Source organism: Pogona vitticeps, chromosome 1 (genome assembly GCF_051106095.1).
Source record: "Pogona vitticeps strain Pit_001003342236 chromosome 1, PviZW2.1, whole genome shotgun sequence".
NCBI lineage: Eukaryota > Metazoa > Chordata > Lepidosauria > Squamata > Agamidae > Pogona > Pogona vitticeps.
Window position 1 is genome coordinate 151,028,904 of NC_135783.1, and position 22,347 is coordinate 151,051,250.

Sequence of the window (22,347 nt, forward strand, 5' to 3'; positions counted from 1 at the left end):
AAAGGGCAGCATGATAAATAGGAGACAGATTGTATCTAAGGCCTCCACCCCTGTTGAGTGAGGGATTTTCTGTATGCATATGTGTGACCCCCCCTGACCCCTCTCTCAAACCACCTGTAGTGTTCCCCTTTATGATGTCAATGGTTCATGTTTTATGATGTTAATTGTTCATGCATATTCATGTTGCTGAGAGGCAGATCCGAGAGAGATGTGATAAGAGGAGGAGCCTGAGAGTAAGAGTCAGTCATTCAGAGTATGAGTAGAGTGAGAGAGTGGAGAAGGAGATAGAGTGTGGAGTTTGGGGAAATCTGATGAGTGATTAGAGTTAGTAGTGTATTTTCAAATAGAAGATTGTTGTTAATAATAAATTTACCTATAGAAGATATTCATGAATCACTATCAATTTCTGTAATCAATAAACAAAAGTTATATTTAAAGGACTTTGAAGTGTCAATCTGCATCTTCTTCCTGAAATAATGGTGATTTAGTGATCACCTGGTGGCAGCAGTGTCAAAGAGGGGATTGTTTGCCTTCGAGTGCTCTGAGCCTTGACGGTCAAGCAAGGGGCACAAGGGTGAACGCCACACCACCTATCTTCTTGGTACCCAAGACTGTGTGGCAAATATCCACTGGCTACTGAAGCACATCAATTAATTTCCAAAGAAGATAGATTGTTCTGAAAGAAATGGGTGTGCCTCAGCACTTGATTGTCGTAATATGTAACCCATATTGTGGACAAGAAGCCACTTTTAGGACAAAATATGGAGAGATAGAATGAAGTTGGAAAATATCACCAAGTGTAAGGAAGGATGTGTCACTGGAGACCAAAGTCAAGATCATCCATACTCTTTTATTTCTGATCACCATGTATGGTTGTGAACGCCGGGCAGTCAAGAAAGCTGTCAGGAAGAAAACTGATTTGTTTAAAATTATGGTGCTGGAGGAGAATTTTACAGATACCCTGGTCTGCCAGAAAGACAAACAAGTGGGTCCTAGATCAAATCAATTCTGATCTATCACTGGAGGCAAACATTGAAACTGAGGCTGTCTTACGTTGGGGACATCATGAGAAGGCAAGGTTCTCTGGATCGACCCCCTAAAGGAAGCCACAGGCTTGAGTTTACAAGAGCAGAACAGGGCTGCTGAGGACAGGCCATTTTGGAGATCTCTCATTCATAGGGTTTCTATCAGTCAGAAGTGACTTGACAGCATGTAACAATAACAGGGCTTATTTGTGGGGTGAGTCTAATAATTCAAGAACTATTCCTGTCTATAGAAATTCCTCTTTGAGTGGTGCACATAGGAAAAGAGCGCACTGCCAGGCTGCATTACAGGGAGTGCTGGAAAAGGCCAGGCCATTTTCATCCCAGTCCAAATCAGTTTTATGCACCTCCAAGAGCGGCTTTAGAGAACTACTAACTGTTGAGCTCCAGGAAGACATACTTATTACAAGGCAATTCACTGTAATTTGCATGTCTGTAAATGTATACCAAGAAATAATCCCAAGAAATGTGAGAAGTAGCACATGGGATTGCAAAGATAACATTTCTCACATGCTTCTCTTTTATTTAACCATGTAATCAACATTTTTTCTAAGGAACAGATAGCCGGATACTGTTTGTTTAACTCAATTTAGTAGGTGGGCATGGTTTGGTTTGTTAACATTCTCCTCATAAACAGAATCTCCAGCCAGACTACCAAGCATTGGCAAGATTAGCTAGAGCCCCTGCTGAACAAGATAAATAACAGAAAATAAAAGCACAAATTTCAATAAATCCCTGTAGTAATTTTTTTACTTAGTTCTCTAATCTCTTGAAATAAAGAAAAGGTATTTTTAAACATAAAGGCCTGCCAAGTCAGCTAAGTCTTACACCCTATATTCATGGCAGCTGCAAGCAAGTGAGCTAGGGATTTAAATAGCTGGGCGAATGTTACTTGTTTGCAAAAGTATCCTTTGCCCCTTAATCTCCTCTCTCCTGGCTCACTACAAATATTGTCCCCCAAAACTTCAGGTGGTATTAGAAATATGCAGACAGATTTCACTCTAACCTGTTTGTGTGCAGTACCTATGGATGATGTTGTCTCATTTAGATTAGGCATCCTTCAGTCTCGAGAGACTATGGTAACATGCTCTGAATGGAAGACTTAGAACAGCATCTGAGAAGGCCAATTCGAGAGTGACAATCCCTTCCACACTGAAGACAAATACAGTCTGTCCCCTGTCCAGCTCCCTGACTTGGCTGGTTTCGGGACTGCCTCTTTCCCTCTGCCTGCTGGATAAGGGTCTCTTCAAAATGGGAGAGGCCATGATGCACCACCTGCCTCCAGGCTGAATGCTCAGATGTCAAGGTTTCCCATCTGTTGAGGACCTTCTTCGTCTCCATAGTGCATTGTCTCCATAGCGTATAATAGAATCCCATTTTCCCTCCTTTTTGCAGACTGTTTACAACCACCACTCCAGTTTTATAACAAGGAAGATGTGATCTGGGCCTACCTATCGGCATCCCTGCTCTGCCTTCTCTCCCTCCTCTTAGGGAAAGATGAAGGAAGTCTCTGCTAGGTCAAACCAAAGTCCTATTTCATCCAGTCTTCTGTTTGCACTTTGACCAACTGGATGCCTGTGGGAAAATAGCAAGCCAGGCGTGAGCAGCATAGGACCGGGTTTTGAAAGCTACATTATAAAATGAATTTGTTCATGTTTCTTATTAAAGTATTTGAAAAGTAACCAATTACTCATTCTATGATCAAAAGGTTGTTACAGGACTAGTTGTGCTGCTCATTAAATTTTTTTGTTACTGTCTGTTCCTCTTGGGGGGTGATGGGTACGATTGATAGAAAAAGGGGAGAAAACATGAAACATTCCTGCCAGAATGCCTCTAAAATGCCACAAAATGACCTTAAAAATTAACTTTTGAAATTAACTAGGAAAAGAAAAACCAGTACACCAGTCTATTAACTTTGTCTACATGATTTGAAATGGAGCTAGCAGCAGCTTCTGCAGCTAAAAAGTGAGCTGTTCTAATGCGAGACGATAATTCAGCACTGCTTCTCTGAAGTGTAATGCCTTTCTGTAGCCTGTTTCTTTAATCTTGGAACATTAAGGCCTGCCAATGGCTTCAGGGGTTACTCCCAAGCACAGCATGCCAGCCATAGCCTTTCTTTCGTTGTCTGTTCTTTTGTCCTCAAGGAGCTGGTACTCAGAGACGTATTTTCCCTGAAACTGAAGGTTTCATTAAGTGTTTGTGTCTGATTCCTTCCTGCATGGCATATAGATCTCCGCCGGTGGTGTCAGCTTGTTGGGTGTGAACGCCCAAAACATTTGGAGCACCACAAGTTTCCATCCTTGTTTTATAGGGTAGAGAAATGCCAAGAGGACACTGTGGGGGTTATGAGAAAGTAGAATTGTCCTGTTACTTACCTGCAGTCATCTCAAGCCTGCTCTGTAACACCTACCTGTCTTACTTGCCTTTTAGTGGGGCCAACCCTGCCTTCAGGTGGTAGATTTGGGGCATCAAGAAAAGGCAACACATTTGTAGTTATTTGTTCCATTGTTTTTATTTTGACTGTAAAGAGTTGTTCATGGAAAATTTCTCTCTCATATGCCAAAATAATGTAACTACCTTTGTCCTGGCTTGTTGGGCATTATTTGCTGCTCTGCCTCAGGCAATAAAAACTCTTGAACTGGTCCTGTGATTTGAGGAATGGTTGTAGACATTTGGATAGTCTGACTATTGGTTCTAATGTACTGTAGCAGAAAAAGTGGGGCACACACGTTAGACTTGATTCTTGTGACTCTAAGAAAGCAACTCCTGCTGTTAGATTTTTATTTTAGGTCTTTGTATGTTTAACATGCTTCTTTGGATGTAGGGCCCAGTATCCTATTGCTCCTGTCAACTAAGAGTAGACCTGTTGCATCTGTTGTTAAATGGTACCTCAACACTTATGTGAATCACATTGACTCAATGGGTCTGCTGGAGTTGGGACTAGCGGTTGGCTATGAGATCCATATATGAGATAAAATATTTTGTCTTAGACTTACTGAGGGGAAATTGGCAGGTACCCTATACAGTGGACCCTCTACTTAAGGAATTAATCCGTATTGGAATGGTGGCTGCAAGTCGAAAAGTCTGTAAGTCGAATCTCCATTGACCTACAATGCACTGAAAACCGATTAATCCCATAACCAGTGGTTTTTATTCTATTTTTATTCCATTTTGGTTTTTTTCTGGTCTGTAAGTCGATTCTCTGGCTGCAAGTCGAATCTAAATTTTGCAGCCAGAGAAGTCTGTAACTCGAAAAGTCTGTAAATTGAGCTGTCTGTAAGTCGAGGGTCCACTGTACACTTTTAGAAAGTATTCCTTGGCATGTGAAAACTTGATTCATTTTCTTCCAACAGGAATCTTCTGTCTTTGAACCAAGCTGTCTCTTTAAAGTGGATGAATTTGGCTTTTTTCTAACATGGAAGAGTGAAGGAAAGGTAAAATTTACAATAATTTCGAGGTTATAACTGTTTCTAAGAAATGTTTCACCCTCCAGTTCTACAAGTGTGGGTGTACTGATGGGGTGGATTTGTTGATCAGAATAGTGTCCACTGAGTTACATATTGGGGTGTAGATGTTTGAAATCATATAACTGTCCTTTGACTTGATGTAATGTTATACTAGATATAATACTGTATATACTAGATGTAAGATGTTAGTAATATGTACAAATATACAATTATGACTAGCCCCCCACAGGTGGAAATAACAAGGGTCTGGCCCCATGGGGGAGGATGGACCACTCACGAAACTGCCACTGCCACAAGCTCGACAGAGCCTTCCTATCGCTTCGTTGCTCGCCATGGATTAGCAACTCTGCAACCTAGCAGAGAGACTCGTCATCCAGCCTTCCACCAGGACTGGCTAATCTATTGGAATCATGAGTGAACCATCCGGTCCCATGGGGCCAGACCCTCGTTATCTCTACCTGTGGGGGGATTTTTGTATTCGTATACAAATACCCCCATCTCTAGTAATATGTGATCCTCCATTGGTTCTGTCTGCCTCTCTCCAGCCACTCTGTGTTGATGGCTTTTCTGGGTGCATAGCAACTACCCTTCTTTGTTCCTTCATGACCTTCACTCAGGATGTAGTTCTGGTATAGCATTCATTTTACTCTATCTCTTCACTTGATGTCAATTGCAGATGGGGAAGGAGGGACCTGAATCTAGTGAGTTGGAGTCTTCTTGATGTTTGGAGCAACAGTTCCCATTAGCCCCAGCCAGTAGAATTAGTGGTAATTGGCGATGGGAGTTGTAGCCTTAAACATTGGTGGGACACCAGGTTCTCTACCCCTTTTAGGAGCAGTGGGATCACAGGTTTAGAAGCTTTCAGTGAGGGCAAAGCCTGTGTGACTCCCCAGTTGTTCCAAGGCTCATCTCCCATTATGTTTGAACATTGGCTGCTCTGGCTGCAGTTGATGAGAGTCACACATCCAACAGCCACTGGAGCACCACAGGATCCCCACCCTTGAGTAAACCCAAACTGGTAGAAAAAAGATCTAGTTAACTGTAATCATGAATTCTGCTCATGTCTAATATTTGCTTCATTTCCTATTTCAGTATGTTTTGGGTTACATCAAACCTTGGCACTTAATGCTGTTCCCTTTCTTGTTCCAGGAAGGCCAAGTTTTAGAATGCTCCTTAATCAACAGTATCCGTTTTGGCACAGCACCAAAGGTATTTCTGTAATTCTATTTTGTAGCATTGTTTTATACAATAAGTGACAATTTGAGGACCGGTCATGAAACTTCCTTTGTAAGGGTGTTACCTGCAAATGTTGAAAAGTGTTAAAAACTAGGCCTCCTTGGGGACGAAGGAATTGCACCACAAATCAGCTTTTCAAACAGAAAGAAAGAAAGAAAGAAAGAAAGAAAGAAAGAAAGAAAGAAAGAAAGAAAGAAAGAAAGAAAGAAAGAAAGAAAGAAAGAAAGAAAGAAAGAAATCTGTATTCAAACAATGTAGTCCAGCTATAGTTAGGCTTTTGAAAGTTATTTAAAAATTCCAGTGGCAGAGTGTTAAATACTTGCTTATGTTTCATGATTTAAATAGATGAGACTAAAAGTTACTTTCTCTTGGTGAGATTGTGCTCAAAGTGTAAATTATACGTGCAGCCAACTTAAACAAATTGCTACTCCTAACTCGAACAGACCCATTAAGTTAATGGAACTTTGGTAAGACAATACAGACATGGGTCTCACTCATTCAGCCCTCAAAATGGGGGGGGGGGGGGGACAGAGATTGCAGTTGTAAAGAATGGGAGGATTGTGAAAACTTTTGGTCGTCCCCTGGGCAACAACAGAACCCTGTCAGCTGCTCCTTCCACTACGGAAACATCAGTGGATTGTTTCTGACACAGATGAAGAAATACCCAGAATGCTGTTTCCTTGTGTAATCATGTGAGAGCAGTGAAGCAAGGGGAGGTACATATTTGCTAGGCTGCTTGGTGATGAAGAGCTTTCTTAAACTGGAAGCTGCAAACTGTATCGCAAAATAAAGTAATAGAGTCTATGCAATTTTCCTCCAGTTTAGTTATTCCTTCTGTTGTGGTTTATATCTAGTCTTCAGAGGCAACAAGATAAAGGTCTGTTTCTTAAACTGATAATCTCTGTTAATTCTTCTTGGGTAGCTTTTGTATGGCTCAGAAAATAGCATGAAAAGGTCATGCAAATTTGATGAAGTTACTTTTTGGACTATAAGCCCCTGGAATCCCACAATGAGTGTGGCTAACTGTAGTCCCAAAGAAAATAGCTCTTCCAAACTCTTGAAGTGTTTTGGTTCCGTTGTTCGCAGTAAAAACTCTAACCTCTGAAAATGTATGTTGGTCTTCATAGATTTCTGTGGACCTGTGATGTTATCCCTGCTATGTTAAGATTATGGTTATTGTAGGTCTGAGAATTATCTTATGGATATGGAAAAACTGATGGCAGTGAAAATTAACACTACCAGGAGAGGGACTATGTGATGCCAAAGGGATGATTAAATAAGGTACAGAAGCTGGAAACTTTGGAATATCTCACCTACATGAGACAGGTGCAGAGATAACACTAGAATCATTGTTGATGTCTGCACTTCTCCTAAAGTCTGAATGTTAATAAAATATTACTAATTTTCTGGCATGTAAAGGCTTCTATCTTATGAATAAGACATCTGTTTGAAACACTCAGATCTGCTTTCATATTTTAGCAGTGTTATTCAACAGGTGATTATGAAATCAAGATTTTATAGTTGTACTTGAAATGCTGACAAAAACAAGAAATAGAGGCAAAGAAAAAATGTTTACAGGTCAAATATCTGAAAAACAAAATGAAGAATTATTTTTGTGTTTAGCCTCAGATGTCTAACAAGGCACTCACTGTTTCTTAACAGGATCCAAAAATCTTAAGTGCTCTTGAAGCTGTTGGCAAAGCAGAAAATGAACTGGAAGGACGTATAGTATGTGTCTGTAGTGGTACAGATTTAGTGAATCTCAACTTCACTTACATGGTAGCAGAAAATACCGACGAAGCTAAGGTATTGCATTTTAAAAGAGGTTGCAACGTTTGCTGCATTGTTATTCTATAAAAATCCCTTATGTTTTACTGAAAGAACACAGTAGAGAACAAGTATTGGGGGTGGGGGAAAATGAGATAACTTATCTTTATTTAGTTAAAGTAGTGCTTTTCAAATTGTTTGGGTGTTTCCACTGTGTAGGAAAATATTACAAGTGCAACTTAGGAAATATGGAGGGATGTAATAAACAATTAAACTGCATTAGGAGATGTTATCAGTAATTCTTTGAAGAACTGGAGTTCTAAAGGAACATTGTTAAATACCTCTTACTCCTGAACCTTCTTCTGCACAAAAATGGCGAGCAAAATTGATTACAATCTTCATTTTATTCAAAAAGCATATTTATGTATTTGTCCATTGTGCTGACTAGATGGAAAACTAAACATTGATTCTTTAATAATAATAATAATAATAATAATAATAATAATAATAATAATAATAATAATAATAATAATAATAATAATAATAATAATAATAATAATAATAATAATAATAATAATAATAATAATATGCTTTCTGTACTGTTGTTTGGCCCCACAGAAAACACCCCCAAACCCTATTGTTTGCCCTAGGATCTTCTGTTCAATAGATCCTTCCATTGCTCTGGTTGCCTTGCTGGTGGGGTTGCTAAAAAAAGGGGGGGGGATTCTGAGGGCAAGTCAGGAGGTGATTAGAAGAGGATTTGAATCCACTTGATTCTTCTTCAGACACATCCCTGAAATGAGGAGGAAATAATTCCAGTTTCAAATGGGTGGTGTTATTTCCCCTAGCACTGAAACCAGTGGAAAGGACAAGAACAGGAAATTTCATACCAGTAGAAAGAGAGGGAGAATCTGCCACCCTACCTTCTTTTCTGGCGAGCACAAACCCAGCAAAGCTTGGGAAGTGGTGGCTCTCATGCCTGGGGTCCTCTCTCCACTCTACAGAATTGCTCTGTCCATCTTATGAATATTTGGATCAAGATTTGATAAACACATGCAGCTGCCACACATTGCCATATGTTGAGTAGGATAACTGCTCTGCTTAGAGCCTAGCTGTACAATCCCCCAGGGCTTTAGTCCTTGCCAACGTACTCACCTGTGAGATGCCTTCAACCAGAGATGCCTGGGGAACTGAGGTGTGCCAAGCATATGCTCTAAGACTGAACCCTGGGGCCTCCCACATTTGCTTTCTGCTTTAGTATTTTAATGGTTTTTAATACTGTCTCAGTGATGTGAATAATCATATTAGAGCCAAGTGGGTTTTTTTTAGTTATAAAAAAAATTGGAATCCAAGCCTATTATTTGGGCTTAGGAATGTGAGGCTTCCTTGATTCTCTTTATCATTGATTCAGGCACAATGATACATCTTGATGAGGAATTTTCAATCCCTGAAAGACTTGTCACTTCCACTGTGGAAATGAGACAAGGAGAGTTTTTTTTTTCATCAGAACTTCCATAGTTTTGCACAAAGTGTCTCTGTGTGCAAACCTAGTGACCTTTCCCTTTGAGAAGCAAACCACCCATAGGCATGGAAAGCACAGAACAACTGATTGATAGTTTTAAAAAGGGGCGGATTACATCTGCTGATTCTAATCTTTAAAAACTACAGTATGCCGAAAAGCAACAAGCACTATAATTTTGCGCAGTTTTGCAGTATGCCCTCTATAGCAGTGGTCCCCAACCTTGGGCCTCCAGATGTTCTTAGACTACAGCTCCCAGAAACCTTCACCATCATCTCTGCTGGCCAGGATTTCTGGGAGTTGAAGTCCAAGAACATCTGGAAGCCCAAGGTTGGGGACCACTGCTCTATATTTATTTATTGGACTTATATACCACCCCATAGCGCTACAAGCACTCTCCGGGTGGTTTACAATTTTTTAATTATACAGGCTACACATTGCCCCCCCAGCAAGCTGGGTACTCATTTTACCGACCTCAGAAGGATGGAAGGCTGAGTCAAGCTTGAGCCGGCTACCTGGGATTTGAACCCCAGGTCGTGAGCACAGTTTTAGCTGCAGTACAGCGTTTGAACCACTGTGCCACGAGGCTCTTAGGATGTGGAGAATCAGTTTCAGAGAAATAGTCATCTTGGTTTCCTGCAGTGAAAACTGGAGATTAAACAAAAACCAAATACCTGATTAAGAGGCATCCATTTCAGTGTCAGTTTTTTGGATTAGATGAAAGACATAACTGATATGTCTGAGAAATTGGTTACAGTCAATAAAGCTCACTCTGAATGAATTTGTTAGTCTCAAAAGTACTACAGTACCTCCCTTATCCTTTTTTGGAAAATAATTTGGGAGCACATGTCATCATAAGCAAGTTTTTCATCACTGTTTAAGGCATATCACAACAAAATGTGGTTTTTGATCACATTCTATAGATATTAAGAGATCAGCTATGTTGGAAAAAATGGTGAGCCTGGCCTAAACTCAGTGTTACTTTTATTGTAGAATCAGCAAGCGTATTGAGTCGTGTTCTCCCTAGTGGGTGATTTCCATTTAGATGGTGTTTCCCTAAATTAGCATCTTCTCATTCTTCCCAGTTTAATATTCAGTGAGCAGAGGATGATTTTCCTCAGGACTTCAGTGCATGATGAGGGAACATTTAATTGTTTCCTCCTCATTCATGATCCTGACAAACTGGTACTACAAATGATTTTTAAAACAAAAATCTCCCTTTCATGCCAAAGATCAGTAAGTTCCTAATGTGGCTGCTAACCATGTAATAAAAGCAGCATGTACTCAGAAAACTCTTCCATGCATAGTATTTCAAGGCTGTCAGAAAGATCTTTTATTGTGGACAAAACAGAAAGGCCAGAGAGATTCACAAATGGAACATGTAAAAAAATGTTTCCATTTTATTCATGGTCTGTTTTAAGTTAGCTCTTCCACTTGATTTACTGATACAAGTCAGTTTCTGTCACAGAACATCTTTAGGGTAATGGCTTGATAGAGAGTGAACTCTAATTAGTAAAGCACCAACATCTTCCACAAGAGATCAACACCTCAAAGGCATGTCCCTCTGTAATTTTAGCCTCATAGCAGCTAAATATGTTTCTCTTCCGTTTTTGTTGCAAAATATGCTGGGGGGAAAACCTGGAACCATAACTTTTGTGGCAGGATGTGTGTTCTTTCGCCTTTTATGTCACAGCTGATTCACTCCTTTAAATACCATTGTAAGAAGTAGCAGCACAATTTTATATGTACACAACAAATAGATTTAGGCTGACTGCTTAATTTTAATTTGGCTGGGAACATTATGGCATGTTTGCATATCAGTTTATGTGTGAGAAGATAATATTCTCAAGAAGATGCTACTTTGGGGAGCTCCATCTAAGTGCAAACAGCCTGCCAGGGAAAACTGAAGCTTAGCCTAACAGCCAAGACTCCTGAATGGCATCTTAAACTAAGACCTATTTTCAAAGCAACTATTTGCATTTATTGGGCAATATTCTCATGGGTATATCGATGTGAATGTACGATTGCTATGGCTTAGTCTATATACTATAGGTACCCCCAGCTTCTACAATTTCTCACAATTTTTTGTTTTGTTTTTGTGTTTATTCCATAGGAAATACAGTAGTCTCAAATAGGGATAGGGAATCTGTGATGCTTAAGATGTTGTTGTACTATAATCTCTGTCATCCCTGACCATTGGCTGCACTGATTGGTGGTGATAGATGGGCTGTCCAGAGGGTCACAGATTCCCACTGTGATTGATCCATACTGAGCAGACATATAAAGGATTGTGCTGAAAACGGCTTTAACCTCTGCTTCATCTGCAAGGATGCAATTTTAAAAATGAGGGGGGAAATCCTGCACTTTAATCCCCCAAATTGGAGCATGACAGCTTCTGAAGGTGCGCTGTACACAACCTGTTCTTGAACAGAAGGAAGAGAGCCTTTGTGTGGGAGAGGAAGGGATCAGACAATCCCATATCCCACCCAAGTTGTGAGATCAAGCCTGCAAGACCAGGAAAATGATGGCAGAAAGCGATTGTAGCAAGAGCAACTGCAATAGGGAGAACTTTGCTGCTTTTCAGACCTTCCTTTGGTGTGACACAGTGACATAAAATAGTTTAAGTTCCAATTCAGATTGAAACTAGTTTAACTTCCTAGAAATTTTTAAGCAGCTTAATTGTTTAAACTAGATTTAAACTGTTGCCATCCTGTTGTTACTCAAAGAACTGAGTCAGTTGGCTAATTCCATGTAAAACCATTGCTGTTGATTCATGCTCAGGAGTTCTCTAACACAAGAGTGTAGCTGTACAAGCCGACTTACTAAGGGACTGCTATTTTCTGTCGGGGTATCTGTTTGACTCTGCTGTGTTCTGCTAAACAGCTATTGCCAAGGCAGTTAGTGCTGTTCCATCCAGAAGCTAAAAAATTGTGATACTGCTCCTGTAATTTTCGACTGTCTAGAAATAGGAGAGCATCACTTCTTGGCTCTGTAACATAGGGAGAGAAATGTCTTTCCTCCAGGCTTAGTTTGGCTTGGAAAGGTTTGTTGCATGAGATCTTTCCACTCCCTGGGCTCCTCGCCACTCCCTTAAACTAAGGAACCACAATGACAAAACAAGATACCCAGTCAGCCGCAGGTGCCAGGGGCTCAGGCTGCTGCTCATTGTATGAAAAGGAAGTAGGTCGACTGGAGGGCTAGCTATGTGTACCCTACATCGATAAGTGTGTAAAATGATGCCCATTCATTTCTGAGCCCATATGCTGCTGCTATGTTTTCCCATGGCCTTTTTTGCCTAGCTGTGTCACAAGGCGCAGGGGAATAGCAACCCAGGATCCCCACTTCCCTTCAGGGTACAATGCGTGTGGGTGATGTCGAGTTGGTGCAGTATCTACTTGCTCATCTGTGGCACGGCTATCTTCCATTTCCTTCTTTTTGCCTAGGGATGTGAATACTTGCTTGCTGATAAACGTCACATTTTTTTTCTTACCTGTGACATGGTGAGATTTTCACTGCCATTCTCAGTAAGTGTTTCCCCTTGCCAAGAATAGTCTTTGCCCAAATTGTGAAATAATCTTTTTGTGTGAGATTCAGTAACCATTACCTTGTTGGAATGGGTGGGGTGTTCACTTCTTTTTGACCAATCAATTAGTCCTTTTGTGTTTGCTCTATGTGTGTGTGCTTTATGAACATTGCAAAAAAATAGACAGGGAAAAACTTTGAGTTTTGTGTTGGAGTCAAGAATTTTTGCTGGCCCCAGCAAATTTTTTTTATATAACCAGTTTTTCCAAGAAAAAAAAAAATCTTGAAAGAGATTTTTCACAATTTTTTTTGCCAAGCTCTGCATCTCCCACTCTGTCATACATGCTTGGGGGGGGCAGAGAAGAAAAAGGGGGGGAGAGAATTCCAAGTCAGTGAATAAATATGGCTCTTATAATACAGTGGGGTCTTGACTTGAGAACTTAATCCATATTGGAAGGCGGTTCTCAAGTCAAAAAGTCTGTAGGTCAAGTCTCCATTGACCTACAGTGCATTGAAAACCGATTAATCCCGTAAAAGGCCATTTTTGTTCCATTTTGGTTTTTTTCTGGTCTGTAAATCAATTCTCAGGCTGCAAGTCAAACCTAAATTTTGCAGCCAGAGAAGTCTGTAACTCAAAAAGTCTGTAAGTCAAGCCATCTGTAAGTCAAGGGTCCACTGTAGTGAATGAATATAGTTACTGACCAAACTGGGGTACTAATGCACACTATATTAATGTAGTCATAACAGTTGTATAGGATATGCAAGCATAAACACATGCACAATCTGTTGTCCCATTTTTGGAAGAATTCAAAAAAAAAAACTTTAGGGGAATTTTAGGAACGTCTATATATTTGGAATCTCCTAGATTTCTAGAAACTTCCCACTTGCTTATGGGTGACTCTCTTGCTCTGCTAGATGAAAAGGTACAAAGCAATTTACCTTGCCATTTAAAAGGAATAATATTGGGGCAAGTGACTAACTAGAAGTGATGGCCAATATCCTGTTAATTTTTTTTTTTTTTTTTGCAAGTATAACTATAAACGTAGAAGCAGCCATGATAATGTAGTGAGGTGTGGGCATTTGCCTGGTGCCAGAAGCTGCCCTTTTAAACAGTCAAGTGACCAGACCTCCCTCCATTGCTGCAGCTACTTCTGTGTTTGCTATTACACACATACATAACAACAACAGGATAATGGCCCATACGGTGTTTTTTCATTGCGTGATGTAATTTTTTATTGATCGTAAGGACCAAATTCTTAGATTTAAAAAGGGGTTGTGGGCAGAAGAGGAAAGAGTGAAGGAATTAAATCTGAAATTTCAGTGAGGTCTTGCTGGTATGCTTGTGTAGGATGTCTAGAAACCAAAGTGTTGCATTATTCAAGGATTAAAGTTTTATAGTAACCTTCATTTGAAAAAAGTTAGCAACTCTTTAACTCTGCCTCAAAAGTTAGCCAAAAAAGAGAGCACAAACTGAGGACAAGGTCATAGACGCTTCCCTTGTAAAGGTTATTACATTGAACATGTAGTCTTCTATAGCAGTGACGCTCAACAGCAGGTTAGCCAGGCATTCTTGGACTGTAGCTCCCAGAAGCCTTCACACCAACCATGCTGGCCAGGGTTTCCAAGAGCTGCAGTCCAAGAACAACTGGGTTACCCAAGATTAGGAACCACTGATCATGTGAATTGGGTGCTTCAGATACTGCAGTCATTTGCCTTGCGGGTTAATGTCTTCACAAAACCTCACATGAATAGTGGCAAGGTAAAGGTAAAGATTCCCCTTGACACTTTGTCCAGTCGTGTCTGACTCTAGAGGGTGGTGCTCATCTCCATTTCCAACCCATAGAGCTAGCGTTTTGTCCAAAGACAATCTTCCGTGGTCATGTGGCCAGCGCGACTAGGCACCAGATGCCATTACCTTCCCACAGTGATGGTACCTATTTATCTATTTGCATTTTGCATGCTTTCGAACTGCTAGGTCGGTGGGAGCTGGGACAAACGACGGGGGCTCACTCTGTCGCATGGATTCGATCTTACGACTGCAGGTCTTCTGACCTTGCAGCACAGACGCTTCTGCGGTGTAGCCAAGCATGGTGCAGGGCAAATGAAATCATGCTAGGAATGAGGGCAAAGCCTTTAATTAATTTTTTTGTTACATCCTTCTCTACTGCTTCTTAGTCTTGTTGATCCACCTGGCTGCTTCCCACATATGTTGTCCATAGTCTTGTGACCTGTTGTGATCCAGGACATTCAGTGTTTTCACAAGTCACATTTCCATATTCATACACAAGGTCTCCACATATGTGATGTCAGGGTTTAAAAGATACCAGTGTCCTCCAAAAATTAACCTAGACAATCATGCCTCTTTGTAAATGGCTCCATACTGTTTTTGTGTATACAGTGTGTGACTAAAATGCGTAAAGTATATTATTTTGTAGAGCTGCCAGAATGAAAAGGCAAGTTTCTGCTGTAAATAGATCAGATCTTATACATTGGAAGAAGTGGGAAGTGGGAAGGCAACAGAGAAAAGGGTACCAACAAAGAATAATATTGCTCTAAAAATAGAAACTGTTGCCATAGCTTTCATAGGGGAAGCATTGTTGTTTAGTTTGAAGCGTACTTTGTTTTCTTCCTTATTGTAATCTGTGCCCCAGTTGGGAAATTTTAATTGAAAATGTTTTTTCTGAATGGTCTCTTTATCCTGTGTCTTTCCAGACAAACAAAACTTATTTTCATTGTGCTTAGATATAGAGTAGGCTCTTTGAGCATCTCTTGGAGCTCAAAGCATTGATGGGATATTTGACTGGCTTTTGGCTGAAGTGTGGCTTTCCATAGTTATCTCTTTTCTGGGCACCACAGTAGTATTCAGGATGGGGCGAGAGATTGAGGAACAGAATGGAGAATTAATTAGTCTTGTTTGTAGGTCATTTTACCTGTGACTTCAGAGAGGTCACGTGTGAAAATACTGTATTTTTCACACCATAAGATGCACTTTTTCCCCCAAAACAGGGGGGGTGGAAAGTCTGTGCGTCTTATGGAGTGAAGAAAACAGATTATATTTTCCTATTTTCTTCTCCTAAAAAATTGGTGCATCTTATGGAAAGGTGCGTCTTATGGAGCGAAAAATACGGGTAATTTTTGTTCCCATTTTGTTTGCTGAATATAGTCTCTCTCTGAGTCTTCTGCAGGTATGTTAGCAGCTGTATTCTCGAAGGCTCTCACGTCTGGGATCCGATGATTGTTGTAGGTTTTTCAGGCTGTTTGGCCGTGTTCTGAAGGCTTTTCTTCCTAATGTTTCACCAGTCTCTGTGGTTGGCATCTTCAGAGGACAGGAGTCAGAACTCCTGTCCTCTGAAGATGCTGGTCACAGAGACTGGCGAAATGTTAGGAAGAAAAACCTCTAGTACACGGCCAAACAGCCCAAAACACCTACAACAACCATATGCTAACAGTAGCTATTTGTGTGTGTATGTGTGTGTGTGTTTGTGTGTGTGTGTGTGTGTGTTTATACATACATACATACATACATACATACATACATACATACATACATACATACATACATACATACATACATACATACATACATACATACATACATACATACATACATACATACATAGAGTTCAGAGCTTGAAAATATTACTTTTTGACCTACAGCTCCCAGCTTCCTCCAGCTGTGCCACCTGGGAGATTCCGAGAGGTTCTATGGACAGCTCATAAAACAAATGCAGTATTTCAATGCAATATAAAATGATTAAAACTAAAACATAGATTGATCTTCTGTCAGGATCAGGATAAAAGTTAGCTATAGGGTGAGGACTTAGGTATTGCTCTGTGCTACCAAGAGGTAAGCCTGATTATTTGTTAGATGAGCCAGTGGAACTCAGTGACTAGGATATTAAGAGTTAGGTGGGACACTTATTCAGATTCCCCTGTTTTGTTCGTTCTGTGCTGTTACTACATCCAAGCTTAACATGTGAGTGGAGAATTGTACGTGCTGTCAGACCTTCTGGGAAAGGGAAAGGTAGATAGGTGTGTAGATGGATGGATAGACAGAAAGACTTGCCTCTTACAGCCATTTAAGGGGTACACACAAGTATGTCACCGAGCTCGTATTATTTTTGCAATTACAATTAGTATTGCAACCCCTTTGGAAATTGCTACCTCCCTTTTCAAACACTCTAGACATTTTTAGACACCCCTGTCTTTGTTTATATATGCCATCTGTGTTTACGCCATTGTTCATTAACATAGGAAGGCGACACGATGATATCAAACTGAATGGCAGATGTCAAATGAAAAACTCCCCTCTCCCCAAATGACCTTTCTGTACAGTCCTGGCCTCCCTCCCCTTTTTTAAATTGTTTCTAGAATTAAAAGAGATGTAAAATCATTTCACAACAGAACTTTTAGGATCAGCTCAAATTTCTGTTTATGGTCTTAGCAGAGCAGTACACCACGCTTTTACTGACACCTGGTGGCTATCCTTTTTGTAAAAGAAAATTTACCTTTTACTTTGAATCTGTCTCTTTCCGTGCTATGTGTGAATTTGTAAAATCAGTTGGAGGGCAGGGAGGGGAGACTTAGCTTTTCACCACATATGGTCATTTAACACTTTTGTGTGCCATGATTTTTTTAAAAAAATAGGTGAATAGAGAACACAGTAAAGTCAATACTGTGTGAAGGAATGCATCAGCTGCTTCCACTTTGTTTTTATTATCTGTTAATGACCAGTAGTTGGTTGTGTAAGCAATTCAGAACCTAAATGCATGTACAGGTTTCTTTAAAAAAGGAAATTCATATGAGAGAAACAGCATGTTAACATGTTCCAAGTGCTGTTTAAATAGAGGGGTAGAGAATCATAGAATCATGAAGTTGGAAGGCCCTTATAAGGCCATCAAGTCCAACCCCCTGCTCAGTTCAGGAATCCAAGTTATGTAGAGCAGCAACAACTCAAGCAAAACAGTTTCCTTCATGTCTCCCAAATAAGAATTAGTTGTCTTACTTTACCATTTTTGATGAGAGAGAGTGAAAAAGAATTGTTGCTTATGAAGTGCTGGATAGGCCAGTGGCTTAGAAGTTGAGAGTTCAGTTCCCCACTGTGCCTCCTTGACAGGGGCTGGACTCAATGATCCCTAGAGTCCCTTCCAGCTCTGCAGTTCTAAGATGATGATGATGATGATGATGATGATATGATGATGATCTCTCCAACACCAGCACAACAATCAGCTCTTTGTGCTCTCTACCAGCTTCATGGGGAAGAAGTGTTTTCATAGGTAGACCGCCCAGTGATCTACCTCCAACACTCTTACTTTAAAGATGTCCATTTTATACAATTTATGATGAGTGATATAGCCAATGTTTGGGATGTTGATGCCATAACAGTAAAGCATTCATCTTCACCCCATAGTCATTACGAACCAAGAACTTCCCTATGTCTAAATTGAGACCTAGCTTGTTACGAGCTCATGGCCAGCCCTCTTTTCCAGAACTTGACTGTTTCCATGCAAACATGCTCCTGTGAGAGTGACAAAACGTGGGTTAGAAAAAAAAGGTTGCTAAGGATGGCATGGATCTTATCGAGTTAGTTCTACCATCTCTGGAATGGCTTGCATCATTGCAATGGGAAAGAGAGAAAAAAACCTATTTTCCATGCGGGCTGTTTGTGGACCTTCAAAATTTGTTCTGGAAGATGTGTGCCTGTCAGAACCATAGCTTCACAACCATGTATTTGAACAGTGGGATGCATACTGAGGGGACCACATGGATGCACACTTGGGGATTAATTAGTTTTAATTATACATTAATTTTAATAATTTTAGGTCTGTGTGTGTGTGTTTGAAGCTTGTTTTGGTTAACCAGCCTACAAGTCTATAATTAATCAGCTTCCCTAATTAGTGCATATGTCTGCAGTTCGTGTAATTTGAAGCAGGGAGTGAGGTAGTAGTTGATAGGAGAGAGGCCTACAGAGGCATGGAGTGAGCAGATTTCCTCCTTAGGAGGTTCTAAGGGTGCCCTAAGCAATGGGCATGCTTAGGGGTCCCAGTGGTGGTGTCTTCATTCAGATGGGATGGGGTAATATGTCCCAACTCTGACAGTCATTTTAGACTTCAATGTATCCAGTTAAGAAATGTTACAACCAGTGCTGCTGCATATTTTCACTAGTATTTTATGAAGTAAAGTAGGAGAAATAGGAGCAGGGCTCTCCCACTGTTGTGCTACTATGGCCACCAATGATTGTGAACCATCTAGTAAAACAACTCAGTGCTGGAAAAATGATTTCCTTCCTAATATGCTGCTTCCTGTTGGGAAGAGTGGGTTGATTACCAGATCTTATAGTGTCCTTTGCCAGGCATAGGTGAAAGCCAAGATATGGAACCTATAATCGAGTCAAATGTGAATGAAAGCCACTGAAATCTAATAATAGCTTGCTAACAAAGTATCCAGGACATTTGTTGTATGCATGGTGTTGTATTAAACACTAACAAAAGTTGTTGTGTATACATCAGAATCCAGTGTCTCTGACTTTAGGAGTTTAATATTAATATTAAAGAAAACTGAAAGTTCTCCAATTAAAAAGTCCCTCTCATAAACCTGGTTATTTCTGCTGCTTGGGGAGCCAGCATATGAAGAGAACAACTGAAATGCCCTCCATTCACTCATGCATTCGCCTATGATGCCCTTTTTCATTTTGCTATTTCCCACAGATAAATGCTTATGTACTTTCTTGCCTTTCAGCTATGGATTGAAGGACTTAAATCCATCATAGGTAACTTCAGAGCAAACAACGTTTGTCCCATGACATGCCTCAAGAAACAGTAAGTTTTTCTTCTTTCGTCTCTCCAATTCTTTCTTTCTTTCTTTCTTTCTTTCTTTCTTTCTTTCTTTCTTTCTTTCTTTCTTTCTTTCTTTCTTTCTTTCTTTCTTTCTTTCTTTCTTCATACTTTTAACATGCACTTTCAGAAAATTTCCTTTCCTTACTTGGACCAGCAAGAGATAGAAATCTGGGCAGTCTGCGGGAGACATTCCCTACAAATATAAACATCCATGAGAAATGTGGTGTTAATTTATTTTTCATATTTGTTCTGCAAATACAAATGTTCCCAAAGTCAAATACACTTTCAGGGGTTAAGAGAGTTCACTGCTGGACATAATAATATGTTGAGAGATGTCATTGCAGTTATTGGCCTTGCTCAAACTTTTTTCCTAGTACCAAAGGAAGAATGTTTGCCTAATTAAGCCCAAATGTTCTAGTTACCTTTAGATTTAGAATGGCCTTATTCTTTCCTTCATCTAAAAGACTGGTTCTGCTGCATTTCGAAGATGTGTCCCTTTCTTTGTGCTTCCGACCCAGCCTTATACCCTTCCTGGATTTCCTTGAACTAAGTTTCCTTTCTCCCAAACTTGTAATTTTCCCCTTGCTGTTTCTCCAGAATTTCCTTTTCAACAACAGCGAGGTATGAAGGGGAAGATCTTCCTACCTGTTTCAGACTGCTATGGGGATTGTAGTTTGACAGGGTTTCCAATCTAAAGTACAAAAGCAAAACTTCCTTTATCTGCACCAAATGCTGGTTCCCCCAAAAGTTTTCTTCTTCTTCTGAGAAAGGCTTTATGTCTGCCATGGAGAAAAGCTGCTGGGTACAGAGAAGAATTTTGAGCAGATACATATGTCTGGGGAAGAAAGAAATGAAGAGCCCATTGTCAAACCGGCATACCAGCTTTACCTGATAAAGGAAAGCCTTCCATGAAAAGAACTGCAGACCTACCTGCACTCTGCGATTCTTCCATTATTATCCCTGCATTGCATTTGCTAGAAATGGGGTATCATTTGAGCCAAGAACATCCCAGGTCGTGGCCTACATTTCAGTGGTGCGCTACATGTTTGTTGATCCAGTCATTTGTGCATTTGGCTATGTTAAGACTTTCAGTATTGTACCTTCTCCCTTATCCGCACCTCACAACTACATACCCTTTTAAAGTGTAGATTATTAGAATTTTAGTCACTTCAAATGACCTGGACAGAGTTCATGATCCCTCTTTTTATATCATAGCTGTTGTGGCTTTCATGTTCAGTATCTTACAGTATTACATGCTGCTGTTAACTTCTCTGTTGTTTGGGGACACATATCCTGAAGATAACAACTGACCCTGCTGTGGTTCACTCAAGAACATGTGGTGCATAGAGAGAAGAATTAGGACATTAGCATGAAGGCTGCTGTATTAAATATGCATGTGTTCTGTTCTTTGACTTTCCCTTGAACATAGAAGAATTAAATGATTAGTTGCATTCATTCAGGTTTCTGTGTAATGGGAATGCGCAGATAGCCGTAGTTATTGAGGAATGGGGGGTTGGGATGACCAAAGCTTCTGTGGTGACAAGTTGGGGTCCTTTGTTTGCTTTAAATAAGCCCAGTTACGACCTTGGCTATTTTCAGAGTATGGAATGCTGAACTCCCAGCATTCCTGGTTTGACTGCTATTGATAGACAGTTCTAAGCCAAAACATCTGGAGGGGACCAGTTGAGGAGGGCTGCTGTGAGCAAATTCGATCTTTGGCCAGCCTGAGATGTAGGATTTATTGGTACAAGAAGACAGAGTGAATTTGCTAATGAACTAAAGCAGTATTTTTCATTGCAAACTCACCTCTAGGATTGTTTAAAAAGTACCTTTGTTAGGAGACATGGTTCCATTTGACAGCTCATGTGACTGATGTCAGGACTGTTGTCAGTCATATGCAAGGGGTTCTCTCTCATAGAATACAGGGTAGTCAAAACTTCTTAACGCTTGGCTTAGCTCTAAGTAAGCTCCTTTAAAGTTCACTTATGATTTTGAAAATATCTTTTTCTAAGTTGTTACTTTGAGTGTGACACACCTTTCCATATATTTTCCTCCTTTACTTTAACATATGAACCAGTTCGTAGAATCTTCCTTCTATGACAAATGTTTATTAACTGTTTTTCCTTATCTTATAGCTGGATGAAACTGGCATTTCTTACTAACACTAATGGCAAGATTCCAGTCAGAAGGTAAGTGCACAGTGGAGTTGTTCAGTGATTCTACCTGACAATACTTACACAGTGATGAAGTTCAACAAATTGCCCAATAGAGTTTATCTCAAGACATATATGTCCGTGGTTTCTGAGGGTTATGCCATCTTGAGCCTCAGCTCTGGAAGGGCTATGGGACCAAGCAGAGTTGTTCATGACCTTTGATTTCCCTGTTCCAAGGTTTCTTTTCCTTCATTTCATATTTCATAAATTTTTCATTTGTATTTTAAGAGGAAAATAATGTTGCAACCTTTGGATGACATTTGTCTTTCCCACCTTATTTATTCTTTTGTAGGTGCAACTTCTTCTAAAATCAGGAAGTTGAAGTAACACAGGGGCCTTTCTTGTAGATTGGATGGCAAGAAGCCACTAAAATTATGGCTCTAGCCAAGTTATGTTGTCACATCTTCTCATCTCTATTTATTTATTCTATTGACAAATGAAGATGAGAGAACCCAATTGTTATAGAGTCGAAAACAATGGATAACTACATGAAGCAATAATTATGAATTACATACGAACATGATGTTGAGTCTATAGAACCCACAAAAGCAGTGTAGAAAAAGCAGGGACAAAGGAGCAGATAGTCATCTACTCCAAAAGTGGGCAACAGTATGTAAGAAAAAAAAGATCAATTATCCTCAAGCCTAACAATACTTTAAAGCAGCCATTCTCAATTGAGAGGTCATATGACTCCCTGGAGGCCCCTGGCACATTTGAAGAGGATCAGAGACTGGAAACAATTCT

At 40.1% G+C, this 22,347-nt stretch overlaps 1 protein-coding gene across 14 annotated transcripts in view; it reads left to right on the top strand.

The window, feature by feature from the left end:
• PLCB4 (phospholipase C beta 4) overlaps positions 1 to 22,347 on the top strand; it is a 354,479-nt gene that overhangs the window by 234,529 nt on the left and 97,603 nt on the right. For all 14 annotated transcript variants that reach the window (XM_073003183.2, XM_078388138.1, XM_073003175.2 and 11 more), the window contains 5 exons: positions 4,397 to 4,477; positions 5,660 to 5,719; positions 7,409 to 7,552; positions 19,293 to 19,372; positions 21,526 to 21,579. In XM_073003183.2, coding sequence (XP_072859284.1) covers positions 4,397 to 4,477; positions 5,660 to 5,719; positions 7,409 to 7,552; positions 19,293 to 19,372; positions 21,526 to 21,579 — 419 coding nt within the window. The remainder of the gene's footprint in view (positions 1 to 4,396; positions 4,478 to 5,659; positions 5,720 to 7,408; positions 7,553 to 19,292; positions 19,373 to 21,525; positions 21,580 to 22,347) is intronic.